Genomic DNA, 18,609 nt, shown 5'->3' with positions numbered 1-18,609 from the left:
TGAGCACAATCTTAAGGAAACCAAGATCCTCAACTTCCCAGTTGTTCATATTGAAGGCAGCTTCTTCCCTCTCCCCATATCTATCTTCTTGATTGTCGAGAAAGAGAAAAGTATAGAGCGAATTGGAGGGAAGCATAAGGGTCAAAGGCCCGTGCCGTAGCCACTGGGAAAGGAAGGTGAACACCTGGGAAATTCAAGGGTAAGGAAAGGTTCCATCACTCACATATTAGGATCCGGATTCTCACAATTATTTGTTTGAATTACTTGCAATTTGAAAAAAAAGGATTTCTCTCACAATTGAATGCGTAAATGACATGTCGTGCATCAATCCCATATATTATATATGGGAGAGAGAAAAAGAATTGAGTTCAAGCAATTACACCACTTAACAATTTTTACGAGGCCTTGGGGCTCTATGACTTGAACTCGCCCTGCGGCCGTGCGAGCCTTTTGCTCTCAGTTGTTGGATGCCTCTCCTCAACACAGGTTTCTTTAATTTCTTCCCTTCACATCTACTATATCTTCAGTTTTCTTTCTCCTTTTAGACTCTACTTGCGCTGCTCTTATTGCCAGGGAGATAATCGAGTGTCAATTGCTTCATTTGTGTTAGGACCCAAGGAGGCAGCAGTTGAAGCCCCACCTCAACTCGTCGACTCTCAACACCCGCGTCTCTACGCCCCTTTTACGTATGAAGATTATAGAAAACTCTATATTTCCTCCAAATTTAAAGCTGGTGAAGCCCTCCAACATGTGCGCACCCAGAACTCCTGATCATCAACAGAGCCTACGTACCAACCTGAACTCATAGCCGCAGGATTTTATTGAGGAAGAAGAATGAGAATTTGAAAATAATGCTTATCTTGTACATGCTCTGTTCCAATAACAGCAGAGAAAGCAAATCATGTCTTCTCCGAATCCAAATGTACAAGATTATTGATATCTATTTTGCACAAATTTGTATTTGAAACCTCTTTATGATGTCGGAAGCAATTTGAATTCTTATTTCCCGGAAATGCCTTAGCATAATACTTGCATAAATAAAACAGGAAAACAGAGAAGTAGCCATTACCCATTGTAATTTGGGTCTAACTAAGATGGCTTACTACATGACAGATAGAAACTATGACGATAGGATTATTGGGGTAGTTACCATTGATGATTTATTTATTCTTTTTAATTAAAAGCATATTCAGCTCTTTTGTAATATTATTCCTCAAATTTCTTTTATTAGTTATTGCAAAAATGAATAACAAATTATTCAAAGTGGCTGCGTATTTGGTAAGATAAGTGTTTTAGATTTTGAAAATAAGTTTGAAAAAGGGTAAAATTGAGAATTGATTTGGTAGGTGCCACATTTGCATCATGGCTCCTCAAATAAAAATTAGTTTGGTAAAATTTGAGAAATGCTTTTAAAAAAAACTAAAAATTGAGAAATATTTATACAAGATAAAATAAATATTAAAAAAGTTGAAAATTATAGTGTTTCAACATAATAGTTTCATTATGGAGAAACTAGTTTCATTATGGTCATTATTTTAGTCACATATAACTTTATTAAGATATAACAGAGTAAAAAAGTTCATGATCTCTCAAGTGATAAGTATTAAGACGACAAAATTTAAAGTGATAAATATTAGAGAAATAGTAAGAGTCAATAAGTTACCCATATTAAAATAACAAAATCCACACTATTTATTTGCTCAAATTTTAAGGATTTTACGGTAGAATGGCTTCATGATCTTTCCAAAGAAAATGTTTGGAAATTTATCATATTTTTCAAGACCAGATGCAAGAAATAAAAATAAAGCAAAAATCATTCACACACGACACTAAGATTTAAGTGGTTCAGCTTACCAAACTTACATCCATTGGCGGAGGCCACCAAAAGAAAATTCACTATCAACAAATAGAGTAGAGAACAAAAGTGTAAAAAGACGAGAAAACCACTCAAACCCCGCAATACACCAATTTCCCAAAAAAGTGTAACAAGACGAGAAAACTATTAAAAACTCCAATATAACCAAATCTTACTCTCACACAAAATAAAAAAATAAAAAATTGACGAGATTTTCTAACGGCTATTTTTCTCTAAGATCCCTTTTATAGAAGCTCAATATCGGTTAGAAAACAAGGACTCCAACATTGACATGGAGAAGGAAACCAAGAAGAGTCCAAAAGGTGACAAAATTCCAAAATCAATTTGGAATAGAAACTCCAAGTCAGCAAAGCACAAGTCCAACATCTGATGGGATTAGAAAACAACTGGGCACCACTGTCTTGACTTGAATTCAAGTAATTCACAACAGAAAATTCCTATATGCAGAAGGATTCCCAAAGCTTCTAGGTGAACCCTACAAGAAAAAGAGGAAAATGATGAAGTTTATAACCACTGTACATGCCTATCAACAAGAGCCAAACTAAAACAGTATAATTAAAAGAATTTTTCAACAATGGTTGAACCATATTTTGGATGCCATACCTGACTTGGATAGGTCGACTTATTTGCTATTGATGCCTAAGAATAAGCCACTTAGCTGGGAAGAAACCATTCCACATGTCAAGTTGCCAAAAGTCCATGTCTTTTTCAAAGTCCACCAGCCCAATCAGCACCCACAAGAGTCCCAGAAGTAGATTGGTTATAGCTAGGCAGGCAATAGACCAGTGAACCATTGTCAGATTGCATACCCTCGAGCAACCACCTATACAGAATGTAACAGTCACCAATTTTAATTAGTAATGCCACATTTGCAGCATATACATCAGATTCATTAGAAATTTACACAAAGTATATGGATCAGAACATACTGTATGAGAACCATCCACATGAAGATTATAATGATCATCCAACTGAGTTAAGGATCCATTATATCCTGCAAAATGACACAATAAACAAAATTTTACCTCTAAGATTGAATACAAAACCTGCTAATTCTAAATTATTGAGTTTTATACTAAAATGTTCCACATCAAACAGCAAATTGAACAATCAAAATGGGAATACCTCGCAAATCTCCATGCTCAGATAAAACTTTAATAGTAGAGAATGTGGAACAAAGGGGAAAAGCTTATTTCTGTGCATATATCTATAATGAAGGGTTTCAGATGTTATATACACAAAAATTCATCATGTATTTACTTATCAATCAAAAAACAAAAGGCTATTGGATTAGTATTCAAAATGGGACAGAGAGAAGGAAGTATGTGCTTTAGAGAGCAGTATTTCAAACCATTTATTTATACCTCTTTTAGAAGGTTTCACAAGCCATAAGAAAATGAAGCACAACAACTTTGGTTTGGATAGTGATGAAACTCTTTTGTACCTCCACATACTTTTTTCACCTGACAACCTTATATTGTAGTACCAACTTCAATCAAGAAATGTCATTCTTCATAATTGCATAATACTAACACAAAAGAGCAGGGCCATGATTACAAAATTGCATAATACTAACACAAATAAAACAAGAAAACAGAGAAGTAGCCATTACTAATTGTAATTTGAGTCTCATTAAGGTGGCATGCTCCGTGAAAGAAAGAAAGTATGAGCATAGGATTTAGAGTTGCTAAATATTTAACTAAGAATCGCAAGTCAGTTTTTTGCCACAAAATTCAATTACAATCGCTTGGAAAATTTTACCTTAAACACTTCACAAAAAAGAATTATTAGGAGAGGCTATGGAGAGTACCATCACTAACATGAAATTTGCAGCATGCATGTGAACAGCCTACCACATTATGCAAATCCTGCATAACTCACAAACCCAAAGCAAAATGAAATCCTAAAATATGCCACAAAAATAATAAAGCAAAAAGTTATAAAAGCAGGAACTAGTCCCTCAAATAAGGCAATATTAATCTCAAAGGGTAATAAAAATGCTCAAGTGGATGAGTCAGGTTGTGAAACCAGCATGGCTAAAGAAGCAATATTATGTGTACAACCAAAATTCACTTGTAATATGTGAAGCACTTACATTATTATAATACCGTCCTAAGTTATGGAGGTGATTTGATTGATGTAATTGCGATTCACCAAGAGGCATATCCTCTGCATCTGAAACTACTTAGCTGGTGGCTGTAATTATGGGATTGACACAATGAAGGATGAGTTTGCCATGTTGGTAGAGTCCACCACAAGGGTGTTGAGAAGCATTTCATGTCTTACCTTTTAAAGTTTGCTTGAGATGATTTACATTCTCAGATCTCAGTAGCTATCAAATATTCTGGAGCGAAGAATGCCACTTTCATTGTGGTTACCAATTGGATTCTATTTTGCAATCACCATCGTCATCATCTTTTTCTTCATATCTTTGTTCTATATGGAATCCACAACTTTTAAAGAACACCGACGCTGAAGGATGCGTGAATTGAAATTTAACTCAAAGATGATCCATCTTTTGCAGAGAATGGTATGAACCTTTGTAATTTAACCATACACGATCTGACTGGACTGACTCATATGTCTCCATAAAGGAACAAGAATAGGTTAGTTATCATTAATATTGAAGACTCTAACGTTAATATGAAAAAAAATGTTCATCTTGTCCATCATCCTTCGTTCCAATAACAGCAAAGAAAGCAATTGTTGTAATCTCTGAATCCAAATGTAGAGGCCCGGTATTTATTTCACACAAATGAGTAATTGAAACCTCTTTACAATAGCTGAAGCAATCTGGAATCCTATTTCCCGGATATATACACTCAAAGTAATGGAGCTTAGGATGTCTTTGTTACACGGATATGACAAATTTTCAGTGATACAACCTACAAATCAAGACACACACTAACATCAACATATATGAGAGAGAGAGAGAGAGGGAGAGAGAGATACCTCACTGAATAGATGATTGTGTACAACATTCCCTATATGTTCAGGGCAATCGGAAAAGTCAATCCAGCGAAGCTTTGGTAAATCGTATATATTATTAAATGGAAGTCTTTCCAATGACGTGCATCCACCCAAATCTACATATTCTATATTTTGTGGAAGCTCTAAAACTTCTCGAAGTTGCTTGCAACGTTTCAAGTTAAGCAATACCAATCGAACAAAGCTGTTCGACAATGTAGGAAGGCTAATAATAGCGCTATCACATAGATGTAGTTGTTCCAAACTGTTGAAAGGGCATTCGAGTTGAAACTTTTTTTCCAATGGTTGCAGTGCCGAAGATACCGTTCTAACCCTCAAAGGATTTGGTGGGACACATGTATTAAACAATTGAGATCTTCTAGCTTCTCCTAAAAATACTTCCAATGACAAGCATGTTAGGAAATTAATCATATTTCCCAAGACTCGTGAAATGCGAAAATTAAGAAGAATGCAAAATAACAAAGATAAACAATCACACACGACAGAAAGATTTAAGTGGTTTGGCTTAACTAGCCTACATCCACTGGCGGAGACGACTCGGAGAAAATCCACTATCAAAATATGGAGTACAAAATAGTAGAGAGAAAATTACTCATATCCCAAAGCCCCAATACACCCAAATCTTACTATCACACAAGAGAGATTATTCTCAAAATAGAATACAAAAGACAGATGTACAAACTCTTCTTTTGCTGAAACAGATGGCGGCTGATCTCTATTTTCTTCTCTCACTCTGCAGCACATTTTTTTTTTAATCACTTGTTCTTGGCTCCTCCAAAAACCACCAAGAAAAAAAAAACACTGCAGCAGCCCTTGTACCCACTCTCTCAAATTCTCTCTTTTTCTCCTCCCTTTGGTGCTCACATATATTCACATTTGGCACACACAAATTCACCTTGTGCTTTGTTCCTTATATAGAAGCTTAACTCTCATTTTACATGTTGGTCCTCGACTCCTACTATAAGTCAAACAAGGATTTAGAGTTGCTAAACATTTAACTAAGAATCGCATGTCAGTTCCTTGCCACAAAATTCAATTATAATCAGTAGGAAAATTTTACCTTAACATTTTACAAAAAAGAATAATTGAAAGGCTATGGACAGTAACACCACTAACATGAAATTTGAAGTGAAATTTGCAGCATCTGACTTTCTTGCCACATTATGCAAATCCTGCGTAACACACAAACCCAGAGAAAAATGAAATCCTAAAATATGCCTAACAGGTCCTCCAATATTATTTATCATTGCTGACGAATTTATCACAAAAATAATAAAGCAAAAAACAACTAGTCCCTCAAATGAAGCAATATTAATTTCAAAGGGTAATAAAAATGCTCAAGTGAATGAGCCAGGTTGTGAAACCAACATGGCTAAGAGCAAGAAACCAATTAAAAAGACAGACCACCTAAGGAAGGGAAGCATCTTATTTGTTGCAAAGATAGCTTATTGAAAAAAAAATTAAAAAAATAAAATAAAATAAAATAAAGAATAAAAAAAGAAAACAAAAAAAAAAAAAAAAAAATCAGGCAAGAAGCTGCAATGAAACCCATCTAAAATCATTGCCACCAATGAAACCCATGCAAACCCACGCTGCCACAATCAACATCAATGCCATTCAAGAACATTCATACCAAAACACACGATTGGTTTCACAATATTAATTTCTACACCATACTTTGAATTTCAAAGTATTTCCTCTCAATAAACATAAAAGAATCTTTGATGACTAACAGCAGACGTATGGCAAGTCGAAACACAACAGAATTCTCTAACTGCACCTAATAAGGGAGTAAATGATTTAAAGAAATGGGGCCCCAACGAATCACATAGGTAGAGCAGTAATGCAATACACACACAAATACCATGAAACTTCAAAATTACTATGAACTTTTAATGCAGTACCTTGTTCAGTGTTCTGATAGCGATAGGTGTTGTATGAGGAATAGACTTTGAAAAATTTATTAGCAGTGTTGCCATTTATTTTCATAGAGTTTAAGCCGTTTGACTTGGAAAAAATAGTCCAACCTGAAGCACATTGTGTATTTACAAAACCGGCAGTGATTGCACATGGAACATCCCCAGCAAGTGTTGCATCCATAAATAACAAGGCACAGCTTCTGATCCATAGGAGACAGAGTAAACAAAATTTTCCCTCTAAAAATGAATAGAAAAGCTTATGATCCACAGGAGACATGTTGCTGAACATATCCTGAGAAAGGAAAATATTGTTGTTGACCCACAAGAGTCCCAGAAGCTGATGGGTTATAGCTAGGCAGGCAATAGACCAGTGAACCATTGTCAGATTGCATACCCTAGACCTCGAGCAACCTCCTATCCAGAATGTAACAGTCACCAATTTCAATTAGTAATGCCACATTTGTATGTAAACATTTGCAGGATATACATCAGATTCATTAGAAATTTCCACAAAGTCTATGGATGAGAACATACTGTATGAGAACCATCCACATGAAGATTATAATGATCATCCAACTGATCTAAGGATCCATTATATCCTGCAAAATGACAGAATAAACAAAATTTTCACTCTAAAAATGAATAGAAAACCAGCTAATTCTAAATTGTTAAGTTTTACACTGAAAGGTAATCTCCAAGGACGTGTAGCAACATGAAGATCATGATTCAAAGGAATAGCACTTCCTTTCCCATTAAGAATAGGATACAAAGTGAGATCATGATACCAAAATTCATCAACCATGTATTTACTTATCAATCAAAAAAAAAAAAAAAAAAGACACACCAATAGATATCATACTAGGATCCTTTATCAATTAGTTCATAGTGACCTTTTATGTTAGAACAACTGATTTTCTCTATCAAGTTGTTGCTTGATTTTAAGAAAAAATGGAGAAAAAGAATGAAATAAAGACAGGAAAAGGCAAATATGTGAAAAATTTAACTAAACCTTGAAGTAAAAGAATAATTTTAGCAAAGTTTATGTTCATCTAAACTTTATCCCTAACCTATAAGGCCTCAAAAACTAAATTTTCATCCAAGAACTGATTAAGCAAAATTGCATGAATAACCAAATCTTTGAGTTGTGTCAATTCCAATCTTACTAAAGAGCATGGCCATGATTATAAAATTGCATAATGCTAACACAAATAAAACAAGAAAATGGAGAAGTCACCATTACTAATTGTAATTTGAGTCTCATTAAAGTGGCATACTCCATGACAGAGAGAAAGTATGACCATAGGATTTAGAGTTGCTAAACATTTAACTAAGAATCGCAAGTCAGTTTCTTGCAACAAAATTCTCTTGGGAATTTTAGAACTAAGAAATTTTACAATCGCTTGGAAAATTTTACCTTAAACACTTTACAAGAAAGAATTATTAGGAGAGGCTATGGATTGGAGAGTAACACCACTAACATGAAATTTGCAGTATGTGAAATTTGCCACATTACGCAAATCCTGCATTTCGCACAAACTTAAAATATGCCACAAAAATAATAAAGCAAAAAACTATAAAAGCAGGAACTAGTCCCTCAAATAAAGCAATATTAATTTCAAAGGGTAATAAAAATGCTCAAGTGGATGAGCCAGGTTGTGAAACCAACATGGGTAAGAGCAAGAAAAAAAAAAAAATAGGCAAGAAGGTGCAATGAAACACATACAAACCCAATCCGCCACAATCAACATAAATGCCATTCAAGAACATTCATACCAAAACACACGACTGGTTGAATCCTTTGACCTAAGGTTTCACAATATTAATTTCTACACCATGCTTTGAATTTCAAGGGGTAAGAAGCAATAATATGTGTACAATCAAAATTCACTTGTAATGAGTGAAGCACTTACCTTATTATAACTCTGTCCCAAGTTCTAATTCCTTAGAAGGCGGCATATCCTCTGCATCTGAAATTCCTTAGCGAAAGTTAGAGTACACAAGCTAGTGCCTGTGATTATGAGATTGACACAAGGAAGGACGAGTTTGCCATGTTGGTGGAGTCCACCACAAGGGTGTTGAGAAGCATTTCATGTCTTACCTTTTAAAGTTTGCTTTAGATTATTTACATTCTCAGATCATTTCATTCTCAGATCTCAATAGCTATAAATTTTTCTAGAGCGACGAATGCCTCTTTTGTTGTGGTTACCAATTGGATTTCTATGTTGCCATCATCATCATCACGGCATCTCTTAGAAAGTTGAACACCATCCATTAAACCTATAACTTTCTCTTCATATTTTATGTTATATATGGAATCCACAACTTTTAAAGAACACAGATGCTGAAGGATTCTTGAATTTAAATTCACCAAGAGGCATATCGAGACATCTGAAATTCCTTAGCAAAAGTCAGAGTACATGAGCTGGTGCTTGTAATTATGGGCTTTATACAATGAAGGTAGAGTCCACCACAAGGGCGTTGAAAAGCATTTCATGTCTTACCTTTTAAAGTTTGCTTGAGATTATTTACATTCTCAGATCTCAGCAGCTATAAAATTTTCTGGAGCGAAGAATGCCTCTTTTGTTGTCAGTACCAATTGGGTTCTATGTTGCCAGCATCATCATCATCACGGCGTCTCTTAGAAAGTTGAACACCATCCATTAAACTTGTCGCTTTCTCTTCATATCTATCTTCTATATGGAATCCACAACTTTTAAAGAACCCTGATGCTGAAAGAACCCTGAATTGATTCTTTAATTCAAATATAACTTGAAGATTATCCGTCTTTAGATGAGAATGGTATGAACCTCTGTAATTTAACCATACATGATCTGACTTGGCTGACGCATATGTCACTGTAGAGGAATCACGTTCGATTTTTTGACCATTATTCAAGAATTTAACATCAATCTGAAAAAAACCTTCATCTTGTCCATCCATCTTTCTAATAACAGCAAAGAAAGCAAATCTTGCATTCTCATAATCAAAATGTAGAGGCCTGGTATCTATTTTACAAAAATTAGTATTTGAAACCTCTTTACAATAGCTGAAGCAATCTGGAATCCTATTTCCTGGATATATACACTGAAATCCATAGACCTTAGGATGTCCCTGTTACACGGATATGACAAATTTTCATTGATACAACCTACAAATCAAGACACACACTAACATGTACATATATGAGAGAGAGAGAGAGGGGGAGAGAGAGAAAGAGATACCTCACTGAATAATTGATTGTGTACAGCATTCCCTATCTGTTCAGAGCAATCGGAGAAGTCAATCCAGCGAAGCTTTGGTAAATCGTATATATTATTAAATGGAAGTCTTTCCAATGAAGTGCATCGACCCAAATATACATACTCTATATTTCGTGGAAGCTCTGGAACTTCTCGAAGTTGCTTGCAACATTTCAAGTTAAGGCTTCTCAACCTAACAAATATGTTGAACGTAGGAAGGCTAATAATAGCGCTACCGCTTAGATCTAGATGTTCCAAATTGTTGAACGAGCATTCAAGTTGAAACTTCTGTTCGAATGGCTTTAGTGCCAAAGATACCATTTCAACCCGCAAAGGATCTGGTGGGACACATGTATTAAACAGTTGACATCTTCTAGCTTCTCCTAAAAATACTTCTAATGACAAGCAATTCCAAGTAGACACTTTTATTACATTTGGTGGAAGTCCTAGAATTTTTTGAAGTCGCTTGCAATTTTCCAACCGAAGCTCCTCCAATTTGACAAATCTGTTGAACCATGTAGGAAGGCTAACAATAGCGCTACCTGATAAATCTAGCTCTCTCAATGATTGTTGTGCTGGAATTTCAGTTCCAACCCCCACAAGCTCTGGTGGGTCCTCTGTATTAAACAATTGAGATCTTCTAATTCCTTCTAAAAATATTTCCAGCGACGCGCACCCTCTGGCTCTCACCTTATCTATATTTGGTGGAAGTCCTAGAATTTCTCGAAGGTGCTTGCATTCATTCAAAGAAAGGACCTTCAATCCAACAAAAATTTCGATACATCGAGGAAGGGTAACAATACCACTCCCTGATAGATTTAAACGGTACAACATGGAGCCACAACCAAGTGCCCTTAAGAAATTTGGGCCTGAAAAATTCGTAAGATTTGTGCAACTGTATAGATTTAATTCCTTTATCCTACCTAAGTACCCAGTGGATGAAGGAAGTTCTTTTAAACTATAACAATCATGGAAAGAAAGTTCCTCTAAATGTTGCAATTGATAAATGCTATCTGGAAAATTCATAAGGTTTTGGGAATTGTCTAGATGTAATTTTTTAAGTCCAACAAGGCAGCCAACAGATGAAGGCAGTTCTTCTATACCAGTATCATAACAGTAGATATCCTCTAAACATTCCATTTGACACTCAATTTCAGGAAAGTTCTTGAGCATTGAACAACCAAAAAATTTGAGATATTTTAGAGATCTCAACTTGAACCTTTTCGGAAATCTTCTAAGATTAGAGCAAGATATAATGATCAACTCAACAAGTTGATCAAGGAATCCAACAGATTTATGAACCTCAACTAGATTTTCGCAATCAACAAGTTTCAACGACTCTAAATTTGGGATCCTTGAAACATCAGGAATTTGTTCAAGGAATTTACACTTAAAGAAATTCATAGTTGTCAAGTTTTGGAATTGCTGCCAAGAAAAAAGGAAATAAATTAGTTTGAAATTTGAAAGAAGTTTACAGCAGAATTTAAAAACACAAATATTAAAATAAAAAATTTTACCTGAACTCCCTCCAATATCTTGATGCGACTATGAGCCATTCTTAAAATCACAAGGTTCTTTCCACGAAAATTGGATGGAAAATATTCTCCGGGATATTCAACCCAATCTATCACTCTTAACTCATTAGAGAGAAAATTAGGCTCTTTAGAAAGATGTGCATTGCGGATTATAAGTAGCCTGAGTCTTTTCATCTTCTTAAAGGCTTTGGGACTCAAGTATATCAAGTCTGGTTCAGGCAAATCTATCAATATGCCCTCAACTTTGTTTGTTCCCTAACAAGACAATGTATAGTTAAGTGTATCCACAAAATCATAACATAAAATTCTCCATATTTTAACTCCATATTTTAGCATTTACTAGAACTATAATTTTAGTCATGATAAAATTTATTTCTATTTTTTATATGTATATAGATATATGCATTTATTACTTGGTAAAAAGAAAGAAGCTTATAATCTATCTGCTTTGTCTTTGTATATTGCTTTCATATTTTTTTTTTATATATATTTATTTACATAATGAGAATATTACCCCCTCGTTCAAAAAATAAAAATTAAGATACTCATAAAAGCTGGGCATATCTTTGAAATAATAAAAGGAGTTACCATTAATATCCATGCTGATTTTATTTTTTTCAGCATTCCATTTGTTCAGCTCTTTTGTAATATTATTAGTCAAGTATCATTTACTTGTTATTGTATAATGAATAACAAATCATTGAGAGAGGCAGCCCATTTGGTAAAGTTTTGAAAATGATTTTCGGTTTTAAAAAAAAAAAAAATTGAGAATTAATTTGGTGTGGTCACGTTTTTTTTTAAAAAAAATACTGTATTTGGGATTCAGTAAAGAAAATTATAATGAAATTTTTACAAAATAAAACGAAAAATTAATTAATTTTTATATATATATTTTTTTTAAAAAAAAATGTTGCTCCACGGTGGCAGGCTACCACCGCAGTGTTTATCTGGCAGCATGGTGGCAACTGCACAACTGCCAGTGTTTTAGAATTGAAAAATTTTCGAAAAATTTACCAAATAAGTAGTAAATTAAGGGCATGTTTATTTAGTAAAGTTGTGTTTTGATTTTAGATTTTTTAAAAGAGTTTTTAAAACAATAAAATTTGAGAAATGTTGTATCTATTAATTGTCCACAAATAGAAACTTGTTCATTCATAATTAAAAATATTATATGAAAACCAAAAATGAAAAAGAGTTTTCAAAACGAAGAAAAAATTAAACAAAAAAGTGAAAAGCAAAAAAAAAAAAAAAAAAAAAAATTGTTCACAGAAGGGGGAAGGTGCGAGTGGCAAGTAATAAATAGTAAGACCTCCACACTTGAAAATGTGAGCCTGTGTTTTTTGTATTTTATAAAGGTCTAGAACGTTTTCTAAAAAAAATTAATTAATTTTTTACAAAATAATTTATGGTTTGTTTTTTAAAAAATGTGTTTTTATTAAAAAAAAATTATTTTCCAAAACTTATATTTAAACTAATAAAAAAGCTCATTAAAAAAATTCTCAAGGAGGGATTAACCTCACATCACATGTTCTCCTTCTTTTACGAGTATCACTATTTTTACATGAATATCCAGCCCTTGAAGTCCCATAAAACATCAACTTCAAGAAAATTGTTATTTTGCAAAATCACAAGAGAGGTCGTGATAAATTAACTATCTAGGAAACAATTTTACAAATGGTTTTACAAAAACACAACCAACCGGACTCCATTGTAATTTTGGTATAATTTTAATTTAGTTTTGAAATTAAATTCACTCGACTTATTGGATTCTTTTCTGGAACATATATGTATCCACGTACATATATTTGAACGTAACTTTTTAGCCTTTTTTTGAAAAAAAAAAAAAAAAAAAAAAAAAAGCTCAATATTTTCTAGTAGCTTAACTAATGGAACATAAACAAATGTAAAATTTAAAGGTATTTTTAACAAAATTCTTACCGTATTTTCTTCTAGGACATAACGAACATCTTCATCAAACCATAGCCTACTACGTTCGCCAGGTTCTTTGGGTGATTCTTGCCTAACAATTTCTCTACCCATTTCTTGCAGCAAGTCATGCATCCTGAATGATCCCCGAACCTCAGTTATGAGACACTTATCCTTTAGTTCATCAATACCACTGTCTGAGTGGAAACGACAACCGTCTATCATTTCTCGAACATATTCTACACGATGTCCTTTGAAGAAACAGGCTATGTCAAGAAAAATATTCTTTGCATTTTCATCCAACCCATCATAACTTATTCTAAGTATTTTTTGGATACCACTGTTAGGAATTATTTTGTACTCGTCCAATTTGCTTTTCCAATAGAGTATGTCTCTACCTTTTAGAGTAGAGCCGAGCACTATTAAAGCTAGTGGCAATCCACCACAATAACGTATTGCATCTTCTATGACTTCAACATAATTGCCATTAGGTTTGTCACTTTTGAAGGCATTCCAACTAAAAAGCTGAAGAGCCTCATACTTACCCAACCCATTAACATGGTAAATTGAATCAACTCGATCATGTGCACGAAGTAAATGTTTATTTCTTGTTGTTATAATGATTCTACTTCCTAAGCCAAACCAATCAATTTTTCCAGCTAACCTTTCTAATTGGACTAACTCATCCACATCATCAAGAACTAAAAGTATCATTTTTAGGTGAAGCCTCTTCTCTATCAAAGTAACACCTTGATCAACATTGTCAACCATTTGACTTGAACCTCTTAAGATCTTTGATAAAAGTTTATTTTGTAAATTGACCAAACCATTCTTTTGGCTGGAATTTTCTCTAATGTTTTCAAGAAAACAACTACCTTCAAATTGAGAAGTTATCGAGTTGTAGATGGCTTTGGCTAGAGTTGTTTTACCGATTCCACCAGTTCCGATGATCCCTACCATGCATTTATTGTCTTTGTTCTTTATATCTAAAAGGGCCTTCACATCTTGTACTCGAGACTCTATTCCAACTGGATACTGGGCAACTTGCAAATATGTCGTCTCTTTTACTAACATCAAATTCACCCATTCAATGATTTCCTGAATAAAGTCATGCTCATTCCTACCAATACAAAATATGTAAAATTACATTTTGTGTCAATAATGATTAATTTTCAAAATATGAGCTTAATGTAAATGAAAGTTTTAATGAATTTAAAATTATTTATGATAAAATAAAAAGTGTTGTTAGAGATACCTGTTCCTTAAATCGCACCCGGACAAATTGGCTACTTGTGTTAGGGCTGTCTTCCACCTTTGCACCTTTATTTGATCATCTTTGAATCTTTCTTCATGTTTGACAAATGCTTTTTCAAAACTATTTTTTTGATATCGTACTTCTGATGGATCTACCTTGTAAAACAATGGTAGAACAATTTGTCTCTTTCTTTCTTTACACTCAAGGATCTTCGAAAGTTCATCCAAGCACCACGAGGAAGATGCATAGTTTTGAGAGAGTACAATGACTGAAATTCTTGACTTTTCAATAGCTTTGAGAAGGGCTGGGGAAATATTCTCTCCTCTTTGGAGGTCGTTATCTATATAAGTGTTGATTCCATTTTGACACAGAGCTGCATATAGATGAGCAGTAAAATTGTTTCTAGTATCTTCGCCTCTAAAGCTCAAGAATACATCATGAGCCCATTGACGGGTGACGGAAGAGGAGAAAGAGGAAGAATCTCCGATGAAGGCCATGTACGAAGTTGTATGAGTGCTAATTTACTAGAGAAAATTGAGCTGGGAATTGCAGAAGGGCGAGCAAAAGCAAGTTAAATAGAAAAGTGGATGCCGCGTTGCATAATATGAAAGGAATCTAAGTTGGTCCCACGTACACGTGACGCGTCAAAAGAAAAATGAGCAAAACTTCTCGGCAACTTCCTTTCTATCTACATGAAAAGTGAAAACAAATATGAAAAAAAGAGACAGAAAGCGTCACGCGTTAAAAGTGATGTTCAAGTGGATCAGTTGTTTGAAAACAAGAAAATAATTGCAGATTGAGGATTTAAATATTAGCCTTTGCCGAAAATAGGTTTCTTTTTTTATTATAAAAATCTTCCTACTTTTTTTTATATAAAAATAAAAAAAATAAAAAAAATCATCCTACCTTTAAATCTATGCTTTTGAAGCCTACCTTCTGAACGTGCATTTAATAATATTTTATTAGGCGGTGATTATTATTATTTATTCTAAAAGTTTAGATTAATAAAAAAATTGAACCTAATCATTTAAATAACAATATTCTTACTTAATAAGTAAGAACTAATTAACACATATAATATCTAATTAAAATGAACAATGAATTACATAGATAATATCTAAACTCAAAACCTCTTCTAATATCATGTTAACCACTTATCTCTAGAAATTAAAAATTAAATGAAAATGGTGTAGTAATTGATGGACAAGGATCCTCTCCATTTCAAAGGAAATGGAGAGGAGCCGGTCATTTATTTTATAAGGGTAGAATTGCCATTTCACTTTTTTTTAGATAATTGATAATTTAACATAGTATATTCTCAATGGATAGCTCAATTGACTGACCACCCCATTTCCCAATATGGTGGCTGCCCTCTTTTTTTTTTTTATTCAAAAAAATTAAGTTTTTAGTTTTTTCGTTTTATATATTTAATATATTTATATTTTTTTTTTATGAAGGGCGACACATGTCATCATTTTATTGTTGACGTGGCATACTAATAGAATCTGTCAACTGTTTGACAGAAGTTGAATGTAGGGACTAAATTGTTATTTTAGCTTCTTCTTTTTTTTTTTAATTAAAAGCATTCTATTTATTAAGCTCTTTTGTAATATTATTCATGATTTTTCTTTTATTATTTGTTATTGTAAAATGAATAACAAATTATTGAGAGTCGCTATATATGTTTGGTATAGTTTTGAGTAGTGTTTTGGATTTTGAAAAATGTGTAAATTTAGAATTGATTTAGTAGAGGCCACATTTTAAAAAAGTGTTGCATGTGGGTTGATAAATGAAAATTTAGTTTGGTAAAATTTTAACAAGTGTATTTGGAAAATAATAATAATAATAATAATAATAATAATAATAATAATAATAATTGAGAACAAAAAAAATTTCTTGGAAGTTGGCCTCCACCAGCAGACCCCATCCCTTCACTTAAGGGGCGAGGTGGGTTTCCTTCTGCGAGAATGGGGTGGCTCTCTACTTGCCTACATTGAAGGGGCGGCCTAAAACCACAATGTCAGTTTTCACTTCATTTTTTCTTTTTTTCCATTTTTTATTTATTTTCTTAAACAATAAGACCAGCTTCCACATCTGAAAAGTGAGCATATGTTTTCATATATTCGATTACGATGGTGTGTAGGACGTTTTCTAAAAAAATTGTTTTTTTTTTTTTGTAAAACAGTTTATGCTTTGTTTTGAAAAATGTTTTTATTGAAAATTATTTTCCAAAAATTATATTTAAAATTTTAAAAAAGTACATTATAGTATTTAAAATCTCTAATTACATTTTTTTTTTTTTTTCTCAAGGCGGGATTAACCTCATATGTTCTCCTTCTATTATGAGCATCTAAAGAAACTTGTTTGGCAACTTCCTTCTTGCAGTCTTTCTACAACGGGGAAACAATTGTATGTGAACATGTTTAGCCAATTCTAAGAGTCATTGTAGACTTTGTAGTTTTTATGAGATTGTTGTGATATTGAAAGCACTGACGACTTTTCATGCACATGCATATCTCCTTTTTTGACCAAGAATAAATCAAAGAAAGGTAGACCATGAGAATAAATCAATGGGTTAAGTTTACCTGGATACCAAGACTCCTCCCTTCAAGTCCTCCATGCAATATTATGATTAATGTTAAATTCGACATGCATGGGCCCATGATGTTCATTATTTGCAAGTGATCATCGTTATGGATGACATGAAGTCCTTTTATTTTATATTAATGTTGTGACGTGACAATGTCAGTATGGGATTTTGTGTGTAAAACATGTTACAGAACGCTATGAGAATTGCTGACCTGCAAAGCGACTGCAATGACCTAGTTGGGTATATAATTTTGCGGAAATTTTATTTTGGCCCCTTAAACTTTAAGTCGATTTTATAAATCTTCTCTAAATTTTCAATTTTTTCACTTTGGACCACTGAATTTTCAATTTCTATCACTTTTGACCAGTTTTCAACGTTAAACTCAAATGATTTGACTTTTTATACACATTATACCCCCACCTAGTCCACTTGAAATTCCGAAAATGCCCAAAACTACAGCACCCTCCCCCAGCCCAAAACGACACCGTTTTGGGCATTAAATTTTTTTTTCTTTAAAAAAAAAAAAGAAAAAGAAAATGCAAATATTAAAAAAAATAAATAAATAATAAATAATAATAAAAAGAAAACACCCCAGTCCAAAACGGTGTCGTTTTGGGCATTAAAATTGTTTTTTTTTTCTTTAAAAAAAAGAGGGCAAAATATTATAAAAATTAAAAAAAATAAAAAATAAAAGAAGAAAACTAAGAAAAATTGGGGTGGCTGGCCAAAATGGGGTGGCCGGATGTGACGTCTCACATTGCCTAGGTATGGAGATGAGGATGTGCTTAAATGTATACTACACCCTTAATGACAACAACGTGTTCTCCTAGCCTAGTGGTGGCTAGGGAGGAACAAAGCCTTGAGAGATGCTAGGAGGTCATGGGATCGACTCCTGGTAGGCGCCAAAGAGGACAATATTGTTGTGAGAAGGGCTCTGCTATGCTGCTGTTGTGTATTTCTGATCCCAAACAACGCGTTTTAAAGCCGTGATGGTCATGATCCCATCAGAACTCCGCAGGATGGGTGACCTCCTGGGAAGTCTGGTTCGAGGGGAGCCAAAAACGGACAATATTGTTTGTCATTGGGGTGAGATGTTACACCGGACCACCCCATTTTTGGCACCAGCCACCCCTATGGCCAATCTGGAGGTGGTCGAACCACCCCCTAAAGGCCAAAAAAACAAAAGAAAGAAAAGAAAAGAAAAAAAAAAAAAAAGGGTTATGGGGGTGGCCGAAACCACGCCCAGGCCCTTGGGGTTGGTTCAGCCACCCCCAAAAGCCA

At 33.8% G+C, this 18,609-nt stretch overlaps 2 protein-coding genes across 2 annotated transcripts; both read right to left on the bottom strand.

Annotated features, from left to right (window-relative positions):
* Positions 1-1,802: 1,802 nt before the first annotated feature.
* Positions 1,803-13,620, bottom strand: LOC132184878 (disease resistance protein Roq1-like). Its single transcript, XM_059598662.1, has 11 exons — positions 13,496-13,620; positions 11,540-11,812; positions 10,005-11,447; positions 8,694-9,894; positions 7,318-7,382; positions 6,892-7,197; positions 3,972-6,036; positions 3,687-3,744; positions 2,806-2,870; positions 2,480-2,699; positions 1,803-2,351 (listed from the first exon to the last, which is right to left on the bottom strand). The coding sequence occupies exons 1-4, from the start codon at positions 13,616-13,618 to the stop codon at positions 9,370-9,372; spliced, it is 2,364 nt and encodes a 787-aa protein (XP_059454645.1). The 5' UTR covers positions 13,619-13,620; the 3' UTR covers positions 1,803-2,351; positions 2,480-2,699; positions 2,806-2,870; positions 3,687-3,744; positions 3,972-6,036; positions 6,892-7,197; positions 7,318-7,382; positions 8,694-9,369.
* A 47-nt stretch (positions 13,621-13,667) lies between these two features.
* LOC132185526 (disease resistance protein RPV1-like) lies at positions 13,668-15,235 on the bottom strand. Its single transcript, XM_059599290.1, has 3 exons — positions 14,739-15,235; positions 13,845-14,603; positions 13,668-13,734 (listed from the first exon to the last, which is right to left on the bottom strand). The coding sequence occupies exons 1-3, from the start codon at positions 15,233-15,235 to the stop codon at positions 13,668-13,670; spliced, it is 1,323 nt and encodes a 440-aa protein (XP_059455273.1).
* Positions 15,236-18,609: the final 3,374 nt, after the last annotated feature.

The sequence above is a fragment of the Corylus avellana genome, chromosome ca6, assembly GCF_901000735.1.
Source record: "Corylus avellana chromosome ca6, CavTom2PMs-1.0".
NCBI classification, from domain to species: Eukaryota; Viridiplantae; Streptophyta; class Magnoliopsida; order Fagales; family Betulaceae; genus Corylus; species Corylus avellana.
Note: the sequence above shows the minus strand (reverse complement) of the source record. Positions and strands in the feature narration are given on the sequence as shown.